General features: G+C 31.6%; 3 protein-coding genes across 3 annotated transcripts; all 3 read left to right on the plus strand.

Moving 5' to 3' along the window:
- The first annotated feature begins 6,805 nt into the window (after positions 1-6,805).
- On the plus strand, positions 6,806-7,693 carry LOC110810581 (RING-H2 finger protein ATL70-like). Its single transcript, XM_022036787.2, has one exon. The coding sequence runs from the start codon at positions 6,998-7,000 to the stop codon at positions 7,520-7,522; it is 525 nt and encodes a 174-aa protein (XP_021892479.1). The 5' UTR covers positions 6,806-6,997; the 3' UTR covers positions 7,523-7,693.
- An 861-nt stretch (positions 7,694-8,554) lies between these two features.
- LOC110810567 (uncharacterized) lies at positions 8,555-10,914 on the plus strand. The gene is made up of 4 exons (XM_022036764.2): positions 8,555-8,903; positions 9,071-9,172; positions 9,822-9,982; positions 10,519-10,914. The coding sequence occupies exons 1-4, from the start codon at positions 8,825-8,827 to the stop codon at positions 10,624-10,626; spliced, it is 450 nt and encodes a 149-aa protein (XP_021892456.2). The 5' UTR covers positions 8,555-8,824; the 3' UTR covers positions 10,627-10,914.
- Positions 10,915-11,417: 503 nt separating this feature from the next.
- On the plus strand, positions 11,418-12,719 carry LOC110810575 (Glutaredoxin family protein). Its single transcript, XM_022036774.2, has one exon. It carries the CDS (start codon positions 11,854-11,856, stop codon positions 12,703-12,705), a length of 852 nt encoding a protein of 283 aa, XP_021892466.2. The 5' UTR covers positions 11,418-11,853; the 3' UTR covers positions 12,706-12,719.
- The last annotated feature ends 1,811 nt before the right edge of the window (positions 12,720-14,530 follow it).

The raw sequence follows: 14,530 nt of genomic DNA on the forward strand, positions 1-14,530 counted from the left end.
CCGCGTAAAGAAAACCGTTGGCCCTCATGGGCGATTTTTTGACCCAAACAACTCGAAACGGGTCGGGTCAATTTAGATAGAATATAGGGAGCTGGTATCTAAATATTGGGCTGGAAGCCCAAGACAATTTTGGGTAACATATTGGGGAAAGTAATTTTGAATTTTAACATAATTTGAATATTTTAGATATTAAAAATATAATAAATTAATATTTGCTATAAAATAGGAAAATAAGTTTATATCCTACCAAAACAAATAAATAAAAAAATTTAAACGTTTAAAATAAATAAAAAATGACATTAATTACATTATAATTAAAAAAATTGAAGTAATAATTTAATAATTTACTCTAAATTATATATGTGGAAATTATATATATATATACAGATTTTATTGTTATTGTTACTATATTAAGTCAAGTCAACAAATTAATTTAATAAGTTATCTTAAATTGTACATATGAAAATCTTATATATATATATATATATGGTCAATTATCATTATTACTGCATTAATTCACGTCAACAATCTGTTTTAATAATCTACCGTATATTGTATATTTAGAAATCTTATATATATGTAAACAAAAATCTTACTACATTAACTAACATCAAGAAATTGATTTGATAATTCATCTTAATTTGTACATACAGAAATCTTATACATATATATATTATTGATTACTATTATTGTAACACGCGGACTCAAAAATTAAGTCCAGAATAACTTTTTAATTTATAAAAATATATATATATAAATAATTAATTCTTTATTTTAATTTAATTTTGTTGTTTTTTTTTTGAAAAAATAGAATTATGGATGAAATTAAAAACAATTGTAAAAAAATGAGTGAAATTATGAATAAAAAGAGTGTTTTTAAAAGAAAATTTAAAAATATGAGGTAAAATTGCAAAAAGAGAAAATATAGTCATGTGAGATGTCCACGTCAGCGGCCACAGTGAACCAGGACACGTTGCGTGGCGGACACGCTGACATTGGCTCCACATGGGTGATCTGCGTGCTTGGGTGATCCAACGGTTCAGATCGTATCTCGCGCGCACGAACGGTCCAAATACATTCTCTTTTTAAATGCGATCAGACGAATGAGATTGATCGTGATGGACGGTCCAAATTCATTCACAGGATTGGTCTACTTCGACTCGAACGAGCGGACTAGATCGGATGGAGAGGAGTATTTAAACTCCTATTCGCATGGAACCATAACCCTAGCCGACAGAGGGGTGATTGGAGAAAAAGAAGAAAGGCTGTTGGGGAAAGAACCAGATACCGGAGAAGGAGGTCGGCCACCGTCGTCGCCTCACTAGAGTCATCACTAACACCAAAATAGGTATTTTTTTTCCCTTCCGCTCGAAATTCAATCTCGAGTCTTATGCCCATATCGGAGCCAAAGAGTTGACGGGTGCCAGAAACCGTGGGCAAAGGTCGGCTGAGCCACTATAGTCAAAATCCGAAACCCTCTCCAATGACCCCCTTCCCATTTCCCATTTCGCGCGATGTTTTGACTATCATGTTCTCCATCATTTTCTGGTGCAGGTTAGTCGAAGGGAAACTTCAGCCGCGAATGAGGACTAGCGAAGCTGTCGCACCCGTAGACCTTCTGCCAGTATGGTTTCAATTTTTTTGTCTTTTTCAGCCAACCAAGGCCTTCTAACTTGGTTTTTCATAGGTTTACGTATAAAATTAACCAAAACTGGTCTAAACCGATTGAAACTGGCGAGGCCGAGACAAACCACCGTTGTGGGCGCTGCAGCACGGCAGCACCACTGTGTTGGAATCATAAAATTGGCTGAAAAAGTTTTTCAACGTCTATTTTGGCCTTTTGGGATATTTTTTGATACGTGACATGTGTTTTAATTTCTATAAGAAAAAATCAAAAAATTCGGGACTGCCAGGAGGCCTAGTGAAAAATATAGTATTTCAAACATCGATCCGATGTAAGAATCACTCATCTTTTTTCTTGTTACGCTAAATTAAAGCTTAATAATCAATAATACTGTATTTTGTAAAAATTAAAAAACTCTAAAATTAATTATAGGTCACTAGTGGAGTTAGAACCGGTCAGTGCATATTCATCCTAATTTACTGTTTCTTTTCTCCTATACGGCCTAAAATGCTTACTATTATGTAATGTGTATTTAATTACTAGTTTTTATTGCTTTCTTAGTTATTTAGTTTATCTAACTACATAAGTTTAATTGTTTGTTCGTTTGCAATAAGTGTCAATTATATTGTCTTGATTTATGTATTGTCTCTTTACAAACTTATTGTTGATTGGAAAATATGAGATATTGATATAAAATTGGAAAGTGGCTAATAATGTGAATATATGTATGAACGCTTACTAGTACCATGGGAAAGGGTAGACAAACCTGTTACATAGGCAAAATCCTACTGCGAATGTTATCTCAGTCAGATGGGGCTGGAAAGTCCAATACTGAAAATATTTGAGAAATATGGTTCACCCTCATATTGGACGGGGTGTCGAGACGATAGTATGTTTAATACTTATTATCGGACAGAATATGAGAATGACCGGTTGATGAACAAATTTGGATATTCGATTCACGCATATGAGGGATATCCCTATGGACTCCCAGAGTTACAAGTAACCAGGTAAAAAGGAAAGACGTTATTCTTACTCACTTGTATATGAAATCATAATATTATTTGAGTTATTATATTTATAATTCGATTTTAGAAACACGTAACGGTAAGTATGGAATAAACGATTTTATGTTAAATAAATTTATTTAATAAAATAAATGGCTCAATTAGTTATTTTATAATTTTTATCAACCTTCAGTTTTCCGTGTTAGTGATTAGTGTAATATTCTTACTGAATTAGTGTAGCTCATCCTCCCTATTTAACTATTTCTGATCAAAAAGACCAAGATTCAGATCATAAACAGTAGGAAAGTTGCGATTAAATGTTACTTTTCGGACCCCATCAAAGTTTCCAGCGGAGGTTAACTCCATAGGATTTTAGTTTCATTTTTATTTCTGTTATTTTAACTCTTTTTATGGACATTTTCGTAACCCTATCGGACATCCTAAATTACTGTGTAATTAATGTAAACTTTAATTATTATTTATTTCTGTTATTTTAATATATATTCATTTTCTTAAGTTTTCAGACTTTTACAATTATCAATATATCAATACACGTCAACATATTTAAGTAATATATTTAATTATTTATATGAGATAAAGATATATTCAAATCCATAAGTACTATATACTATAACATAATAATATAAAATTTTAAAATATTTAATAATTTATTAATTTATCATATTCTTATTTATTTGTAGGAGTGAAACAAATATAAATTCATACTATATATTATATATAATCATAGCATATTTAGTTTTTTTATTCTTTTATACTAATCAATCGCATTATAATCATGTCATGTAAAAATATATGATGGCATGGGAATTTGGCACCAACGATGCTACCAGCCATGCACATATACTTATAATCATGAAAAATTAATGAGAACCTTATTATTATTATTATTTTTCTTTATAAAAATACAAGAGCGTATAGATATGATAGGATTCAACAACTTGTAATTTAATTATATTACAAAAAGTAATTTTAATTATATATATATATATATATATATATATATATATAACACTTGCATATCATGGCAGCATGTATGGTGTCATTTTATTTCGGTCGGCTTTAATTTTTGCATGACTTAATACCATGCTACATGTGGTTGTTAGACTTATTTATTTTGACTAGCAGAATGTGAGCTTTGATTTTCATGCAATAATTTTTTAAATATTAATTATATTTTAAATTAAAAATTAAATTAAACTCTTTTTTTTTTTTTAAAAAAAAAAAGAAACGACAAATTATTAATCAAACTTTATTACAAGATATCCACTGCGTGCCTTTTTGAAAAAAAATAATAATAACACCGTGTTTATGTGGGCCCCACTGATTCTTGCCACGTGGCAATTTATCTTCGTCGGTCAACCAAATTTTTTAGCGTAATCATAATAAAGTTTTTATTTGTCGTGCATCTTAATTTTTAAATACTTATTTTATTTTATTGCTGTTAAAAAAAATATTTTGATACATAAACATGAACAATTAATTTAAAAAATTAAATATAATGTGAGCAATTTATATTTTATTTTGTACTAATTAAAAGTACTAATTATGCATGAGCTTCAAGTATAAACTTTGTTAAAAAGAAAATTAAGATGCTTAACCACTTTGTAAATGGTTGATTAGCAACTACTTCTTCCTTTCTTCCACGTTACACTCTTTCTTTAAATTGCTTTTTCCCTTTTTTTTTTTTTAAATTATACAAATCGATTAAGTTTTTTTTTTTAAAAAATTAATAGTCATTTGGATAATTAGAATTAATTAATTAATTAATTAAACAAAACACAATTTAATATTTTTGTTTTATTGCAAAAAGTTTATTATTTTTTATTCTATAACAATACTATACTAAATTAAAATTTTTAGGTCCTCAAACTTTATATTAAGATTAGTCCAAATTATATTTGATCCGATCCATTCGAATTCTTTAGATTTTGTAGATATGTAATACCCAAATTTTATTATTTTTATTTTTTAATTTATTTTAATTTATATTAGAATTTTAATTTAATTTTTTAATATTTAATTTATAAAGTTTTAATTTAATTTAATTTAATAATAATAAAATAATAATAATGATAAAATTGGGTAAAATTATTTTTGGGATTTAATTGAAATTGATTTTGAAAAAAATGAGTGAAAATTTAGATTCTGGGAGTGTTTTTGAAAAGAAAATCGGAAATTGGGGGGTCAAAACACAATTTAAGAAAGTTGTGCCATGTCAGCATCCCAATAAACAGTCCCGTCCAACCAGAACATGTCGCGTGGCAAGGAAGCTGACGCGGGAGACCACGCGAGACGGAGCCACGTGAGCGATCCGCGTGCACGCGATCGAACGGTACAGATCTCACGTGCACGGACGGTCCAGATCGCATCGCGATGGACAGTTCAGATTTATTTCCATTTTAATCGCGATCGGACAGCTCAGATTAAATCGTGATGGACGACTGAGATTAAAAGAAAAATGTTATAAATAACCTCACCCACACCCGATTCCAAACCCTAGCTGCCAGTACCCTCGCCGAAGAAGAAGAACCAGTCGCTAGAGGAGCCGACCACCGCCACCCGCTACCGCACCGGAGGGTTGATGTATTTTTCGGTCAGTTGTTGTTTGATCTATTTTTCATCTTTAAATGCAGTATGGTATTTGATGTATTTATTTTATGGTTTCGTATGCATGAATTATGGTTTCTTTTATTATAGTTTGAATTATGGTGAACCCGATGTTGTGTTGTTTTGTTTGGTGTTCATTATTGGTTTACGTGTTTGTGTATGATTGGATAATTGAGACCAAGAAAAATTGGAAAATAGTTATGTGAATTGATAAATGGATAATGTGAACAGTCTGACTAGATATCCTGGGAGATGGTGGACGGACCGAATCCGTAAGGAACCCTACCGAGAATGTGGTCTTTCATATCGGACGGGGTATGAAGACCTTATGTGTTTTGACGCCCATACCGGACGGGGTATGGGGACGGCCCGTTTCACTCTTATACCGGATGGGGTATTGAGGTTTATGGTTTTGGCGCCCATACCGGACGGAGTATGGGGACGACCCATTTCACCCTCATACCAGACGGGGTATTGAGGTTCATGGTTTTGGCGCTCATACCGGACGGAGTATGGGGACGGGCCTGGAATCAGATTATTAATGTTAATGGTTCACGTGTAACGGGGACCCCCTATGGATTCCCACGAATACTAGTAGGCTGGTAAAAGAGGAAATTTGTTGTCTGATTATTGAAGTGCAAAAGTATAACATGTGTTATGTTACAAAGCGTATATGATTTTATGATGGTTATAATGTTATTGTTTCCATATGTTAATTTCACGAATCTCACCGAGGTAAGTGGATAGTAAATATTTTTATCAGTAATAAATGAGTTTGTTATAAATTATGATCAATTAGTCGTTTTTATTTTCTACAAATCTTTACTTCTGTGGCAGTGAGATAGTGTAATGTTTTTACTGGGTTAGTGTAGCTCATTCCTTACTTAACCATTTCATATCAGAAAGACGTGGTTCCCGAGCCCGTTCCGCAGGAAGACGGCGAGTTAGACGCCTAAAAATTTTATAGTTCTATTTATAGTTTTTATTTCGAGTATTTATTTTAATTAGCTTATTCTTTCATACGTTGAATACGTTTATGGTTATTGTGTAAGAGATGTTAATCAAAATTTTTATTTCACTTTCGCATTTAAAATTTTTAATACATACATCTTCATTTAAATTTCTGGGCCATCTTTTTTATGGGTAACAAATTAATTACAATTAACTCACTTTATTTAATCTTTAATTATCTACTTTTCTTCTCCATCAATCATAAACCTTTAAAGTTAATACTTTAGTTAATTGTTGTTTAAGTACTCTATTTAATATTTATTCGTACGAAAGGAATTATTAGCCCACAACATCATTTCCCAACACACAGAATGTATTCTTTCTACCTCTATAATTAACCTTCCCGCAAAAAGCATATATGTGTTTGTACACACACACACATATATATATATACATATGTATATATATATATATATATATATATATAAAACTTGCAACCAAGATTAGGGTAAGAAGAGAGAAGAGAAAATGATAATGTTATCACATGTTTTATATTTTTTTATATAACCTCCTCTTTTACTTTCAAAGAACAAATACATAGTTCCCTAGTAAAACCCTTACCTGTATTTCCTTCCACCTATACATACACCTCTCCTCTCTCTCTCTCTCTCTCTCTCTCTCTCTCCCTCTCATGTTACCGTTGACTTTTTAAATCTTTAAACCCATTAAGTCTTCTTCACAGCCAATCCATGGCTGTCCAGCAAACCATTCTCCTCATTCCTCCAAAATGAACTCCACCTCCCCAGCTGACTCCGGCGGCTTTCTGGGTTCCAATTCCATCGGCGGATTCGGCTACGGCATCGGTGTTTCCGTTGGAATCCTCCTCCTCATTACAACCATCACCTTAGCTTCTTACTACTGCACCAGAACCCACCAGGAATCCAGCCATAGCTCGTCGTCGACGACTCAGCAGAGGGTCACGACGGACACCCAGATGGCCGGAGATTTCGTCATCGACGTCGGGCTAGATGAGGACACCATCAAGAGCTACCCGAAGGTGGTGTACGCCGAGGTGAAGTTACAGAAGGCGGATTCCACGGCGAGCTGCTGCTCGATTTGCTTGGCGGATTATAAGAGCAGCGACGTGCTGAGGTTATTGCCGGAGTGTAAGCATCTGTTTCACGTCAAGTGCGTTGACCCATGGTTGAGGATGCATCCAACTTGTCCTGTTTGCCGGACTTCGCCGATTCCGACGCCCGTGTCAACGCCTCTCGCCGAGGTGGTTCCCTTGGCGATTACCACCAGAAATTAGCACTGATCATGGCAAAACCAGGATTATACACACAAAGCTTTTTTTTTTTTTTTTAATACACGATGGCTTCTTTTTCTTTCCTGGGTCACTGTAAAATTCATTGCTTGTTTTTGGAATTCATAGATCAGGTTCCATTTTATATGATCATAGTGAAATTTGTTTTGCATTGTACATGATCTCTCATTCTTTCATTTCTGAATCTTGAATGTTCTTTCTTGTAATATCACAATATATATATATAGAGAGAGAGAGAGAGGGAGAGAGAGAGGATATGGCTTTGTGGAGAAGAGAGTCAGGAAGGATTAATCCGCCATTGATGGATAAAAGTAAAGCAGAGAAAGTTAATTAAAATCAGATTTGGTTTGTGTCTTGATTTGCAGTCATTATAAAGTGAACATGAAGATGGAGGATCTAACAGGATAGCTCCATTTCGATGTTTAACCATAATGATAATTTTACATTAATTGAATAATTGTTTATTTATTTATCTTTAAAGTTTAATTAATTTTATTTTATTAATTATTACTTAGCTTAATATTTTATTTATTTATTTTTTGATAAAAATTTATAAATTTAAGTCAAATTATATTATTAATGTCGATACAATCCCAGCCCATTGTCATTTGGGCCGGGCCCATTTTCTTTATCATGGCTACAAATTTTATCTATTTTTTTAGAATGAAAATTTTAATTAAATTCAAAATAATATATATTTTTTATATTTTATTTGAAATTTTATATATTAGTGTTGTTTTTTGATAAAACTTTAACCTTCATATTAAAATTAAATATAATATTTAATATATTTTATAAAAATTTAAACTTACTCCAAACGTCACCTAACAACAAAAACCATAAGCTAAATGATAAATAAATTAATTAATTCACAAAAAAACCAAAATTAGTAATAATTCCATTTTAAAAAGAAAAGGATAACGCCGTCAAAATACTTTAAAAATGGCGCCAACGCAGATGACAGCACCACCTAACGGCTCTCGCCGACTCCCCAAAACTACCAATCTAGTATATCTTATAACTAATCCGCCGCCCGTCAAATCAAGCGCTTAATAGAATCCCGACCGTTCGTCTCCTTATTCCTATTCGTTTAAACGGTTAAGATCACCTCCAGCGTTGTTGATTACCGCACAGAATCAAACTACAATTCAATCTCTTATCATTTCATTTCTTCAGAATCAAACTCTTTATCCGCGCCTCTCTTTGAAATCTCGTATAATTTCGCAGGATTGAAAACTCAAAAACCCTAATTTTGCTGGTGAGAAATTTGAGGTCATCTGAGAATCCATGGAGTACAAGTTCGCGGCGGTCATTACGCTTTGTGGGATTGTACCTTTGACCTTCGCCACCGACGTCGAGTACTGCGGTCAGTTGCTTAAGCCTTTTGATTACTATGTTCTTGAATCAGATTCTTATACGACGATATTTCTGTTCTTGAATATTCAGGAATGAAAGTTCCTCTTCTTCTTTTCATGTTATATAAGAATTTTCCCGTCAAATTTCCTACTCAATTTGGGGTTGATTATAGTGCAGATAGGAAGGCTGATTACGGTGTCAGGGTTCAAGGGGTTGAAATATCACCAAACCCAGTAGCAAGAGGCAAGCAAGCCACCTTCAGCATCTCTGCAAATACAGGTATGTATAAATCACTTTCACCTCTCTTTACCTCAATTTTTGGATTTAGCCGTATGTATACTCGGATAATTTATGGTACTTTGAAGCTAAATCAAATGAGAGCTTATTCACCTCGAAATGAAAGAATTTATGAGGAAAATATTTCAATCTTTATAACCTCAACCTTCACCAGCATCAACTAATTTGGTTATTTACTTCGGATTGTATGGATTTTTATGACTTGATCACAATGCTGTAAAGTTCAAGAAACCGATTGGGATTTTTTAGTGTGAAGTAGTTTAATTTTATTATAATTCAAATATTCTGTTTCTTTGTTGTGGCAATTCGGTTTTTTATTTGAATTTTTCTTCATTTTATATGACGTTATAGTTTTTGTTTAGTTTTTCTTTTAAATTTGATTTATTTATACTTAAATCAAACATGCGCGGGTGTTATATGGAAATCTTATCAATTTTATTTAAAAAGTCAAGCAACTGAACCACGAGAACAGAAGGAAATTAGAGTATATGAATTGCAACAAAGAAAAAATTACAAAGAGTCACACTGTGTTTTCACCCCTCTTTTTTAACTTTGGAGATACTGGTAATTGGGTTATGCTGCAATTACACTTTAAATGGTGTTTGTGAATCCCTTCTATGCTAATATGCAGATCGAGCAATCTCAGGTGGGAAATTAGTGATAGAAGTTTCCTACTTTGGATGGCACATTCACACTGAGATACATGACCTTTGTTCGGAGACTTCTTGCCCTGTAGACACTGGTGATTTTGTAGTCTCCCACTCACAAGTTTTGCCAGGATATACTCCACCAGTAAGTTGATTTTTTTACTTAATGTCTGCATTGACATAGGAAAAAATTATTCAGATAAGTTGGTAGGTAATCTACTTTTTACGATTTGAACTGAGTTTAGGATTAAATTTATGTTAAACAAATTTCAAATCTATATTTGACGACTCTAATAAACACAACCAGAACAACTTATGAAAGTTTGATCATAGTCACTTTTGATTGTTCCCATTAACTGCTCAGACATTTTTTTATGTGTTTGGAGGAAGAATATTTTCAATTCAATTTTCATGCATTAAAACTAAGTTCTTTTCAGGCAATTAGAAAACCATGTTAATCAACTTGATGCATTTGAAATTTCGCCAGTAGCATCGTAAATTTTCGACTATATACTTTCACTACTATTGAATGTTTTAATGTCCATCTTCGGTGGTAAACATTTAGGTTTCATCAACAATCACATTCAACCTTGTGCTACTATTACAAGGGGAAAGATTAGTTTTATTTGGTATTATAATATATGTAATTGGGTTCGGTTTGGTCTGAATTGGTTTCTACAGGGCTCATACTCGCTTAAAATGAAGATGTATGATGCAAACAAGAGCGAGCTCACCTGCATTGCCTTTGGATTCAACATTGGATTTGTATCTTCCATAGCAGACATTTAATAGCTCCTATGATTATTCTTTCTAGCTTATTCAGCATCACTGCCATAAAGATAATACGAATGTGTTGTAAAATTGTGTTTATGGGCAGTTTACTGCAACAACTTTGTTGTGCTTTTAGTCGTCTAAAGCTCTGATGTTTGCAGTAAGTTGTGCTTAAAGTATGATGCACAATAAAGCTACAATTTGCTTTGATGTGCATGCAAAAGACATTTACCCAATGTTACAGTATATAGAAGACATTGGCTAGCATGTAAAAAGCATCAGAATACCATCATCTTCTTTTTTCCTTTTTTGTTTACTTCATAATTTTAACTTCTGCAAATGTGACAAAGTACTTTGGCTATTTAAGCATATGTGTAGTAGTGTAAAACATTTATATCAAAAGTGGGGAAAACTTAAGATATTATATCATATCCCTATATTAAGATTCAAGAACTCAATGACTACTTGAGTGATTGTAGTTTAAGAAATGAGAAAAATATTTCCTCGACAATACGATGGCATGAGATTAACTTTCTTATATAAGCATTTTCATGGAAACCCAAAAAATAATCCATTGAAAAAGTTTAGTGAAGTATTGTAAAGAATTGGATGATCGTTATAAGAGTTGGATTGAATCAGAATTTAGTTATCATCAATTTATAGTCTTTTTAAAAAAAATTCAACCTGAATTTAAACTATAAGTTAATATTTACTAATACGGTGAAATTTTAGAAAAAAATAAAATTTTGATTCGTAAGAAATAAACAATCACGTATTTATTTAGAGGATTAAATTGCTAATATGTTTACTATGTACCGTGTTTCAAGTATAGATTCAATTTCAGCCCTAATTATACACAAATCATACACAAACTTTACTCATAGACTTGACAGCATTTGGTCTAAATATTCTGACATTGATAACATGAGGAGAAGCACCTAGCTTTTGGGTTTCCTTTTGTTATGTCTAATTATGATGATTGATGAGGCACCAAATTGTTGGTAATTGGTAAATTAGTGGCCTGTGATGGGAGGATGGACTAGGACTAGGACTACCCCACTGTTCAGACATCATTCACAACTTTTAAAAGCGACTAGCTAGCGAACAGCCTTTCAGTTTTCATGTTGGCAACCATTACAGATTCAATCCTCATTTCAGATTAAACCCTACTCTCCCTGTTTTATCATATTCATATCCCATACCCTTTTCTGAATAGTAGGGTTTGAAAAAAGAAAAAGATCCAAGATGAAAGCCATGAAAGGAAGAGTCTTGAAGAAACTCAAGCTCATTAACCCAACAATCACCACCTTCAAACAAGGTCTAATCCTTCACTTAAACCACTCACACAACCAAAATACTCATACCCAGTTACCAGTTCGCAGAAATATTCAAAATGTTTATAATCCCATGGCTGATCATCAACAGGTCATTAAAGATGATCAGAAAGATGAAGAAACTGAGTCTGATTATCAGAATTACTTGAGTAGTCATGGTGACCAAGATGACATCTCAGAACCCTCCATAGAGCATTGCAAGGACATCTTGGAAGATAACAAAAGCACTGCTGATCAAGATAATGAGAACCAGTCTTTACCAGAATTTGAAGAGAAATGTCCTCCGGGAGGAGAAAACACAGTCATCTTCTACACGACGAGTTTGAGAGGGATAAGGAAGACATTTGAGGATTGTCACAGCATCAGATTCTTGTTAGAAAGCTTTCGAGTAACGTTCCACGAAAGAGATGTTTCGATGGACTTGGAGTACAGAGAGGAGCTATGGCGGATTCTTGGTGGCCGAGTGATTCCTCCAAGGCTTTTCATAAAGGGAAAGTACATAGGTGGAGCTGATGAAGTTGTGGGTTTGCACGAGCAAGGCAAGCTCAAGAAGCTGCTGCAAGGCATACCAGGTTTAGGTGTTTATAATGGTCCCTGCCATGGCTGTGGAAACATGAGGTTCTTGGTCTGTTCCTCCTGCAATGGCAGTCGGAGAATATTTGCAGATGGGGAGATGATGGGAGCTGTTCGTGATCATGAATTGTGTATTAGATGTCCTGACTGTAATGAAAATGGATTGGTTAAATGCCCAGTTTGTGTATGAAGACCTTTTACCTCTATGATTCTACATTCCTTTCTTAATTTCTAGTCTTTTCTTTCTTCATCTTTGTAATATCTCTATCTGATTGTACTTAAATTAATTTCTCTAACGTTATTGGCTTCTATTTACAGAAGTTTTAGAATCTATATATATATATATATATATATTCTCAAATGAAATATCCTCCTCTGTTTCAGTTTTTTGTCCAGATGGAAAACAACAATTGTGTCAAAGTTCATAAATGAATGAAGTCAATCTACTCTAAATCTATTTTAAAATAATGCTTGTACAAAAAATTAACTCGAGTTTTTAATATGCTGTGACTACTTAAATTAAGAGCACGTAAGAGTCGTAAAATATTTTTTTTTTGTCTAAAAATATAATAAAATTATTAAAATTTAATTCAATTTAATCATTGTAATTCCAGGTAAAACTACTAAAATAAATATTATAAATAAATTTTTATCTTACTCATAATATATATGTATATATATATATATATAATAAGAAAAGAAGTTGACATATGTGTAGTCATATATATATATATATATATATATGATTGTCTAAGATAAGTGTGTAAGAATGATGAGTAGAAAAAGAGCAAGCACATGGCTAGTTTTATATATACATATATATATATATATAAAAGAAAAGATGTTATGATAAAGTAAGTTGTGAGAGGTTATACAATCAAGCATTCACCAAACATGTCAACAACTTTATTTTCTTTTATGACAGGAAAAGGCCAGCTTTTCTTTTTAATTACATAAATTTACCTTAATAAAAGTTAATCTTTTCTTCTGATTTTTTTTTAATCTTATTTTATTTTAAAGTAAATTCTAATATATATATATATATACATACATTATATCTAATTTGGATAAATTATCAAATTAATTTAGATAAGTTTAACATTCATTACAATTTCTATTTATTTTAAATGTTTACTGTCCTTCTATTTCATAATGAAAAATATCAAAATAATTAAATTATGTTTGATTGATTTTAAAAAATATAAAAAAAAAATTAACTAATTAATTAATTAATAACAAAAAAACATGCAATATTATTATTAATTTGGTTAATTAAATAAAATTATTATTTTAAACTTTAAAATATTCGAAAATAATTTAACCATTTGAAAATTGAAAGAAACTAAATATTTGAAACAAATAAAAAACGTTAAAAACTAAATATTATAACATAATATGAAAATTGATCTTTAATATATATATATATATATATATATATATTTTATGAAAATAACTATAATTCTATAGTTGAATAAAGTAGAAGACAATAAAGACTAATATCAACTAACAAAAGTATGATGAATTTAAAGCCTAAACTCAAGTTTAGAGACAATTAGAGAGCTAATCATGCACCAAAACAAGTGAAATTTGGTTGCTTTGATTGATAAATATTGTCGGTCTAAAGATATAATAGATATATAAAAGACAGTAAACTACTTTATGTGTATATATTGGCTCTAACTAGATATAAGTACGAAACGCATATGAATCTGGTATATCAATTTTTATATCTGTTACATTAATAAAAATATAAATTCATATTCATATTCTTCGAATAAAACTTTTTATCTATTAACAGTCTATCTACTATTTTTTAATTTTAATAAATTTTATAATAAGTTTAGTTAAGTATATTAAGTACTGATTAAAATAGAATAGTATTTAAAAATAATAATCAATAATAAATGTAACGATTCCGGAAATTTCGAAGGAAATAAATTATAAATTTAGTGCGGAAGCGAAATAAATAATTAGGGTTCACATTCCTTACACAATAACTGAAAGTACCAAATAGG

The sequence above is a fragment of the Carica papaya genome, chromosome 8 (genome assembly GCF_054855325.1).
Source record: "Carica papaya isolate Zhongbai chromosome 8, ASM5485532v1, whole genome shotgun sequence".
Classification (NCBI taxonomy): domain Eukaryota; kingdom Viridiplantae; phylum Streptophyta; class Magnoliopsida; order Brassicales; family Caricaceae; genus Carica; species Carica papaya.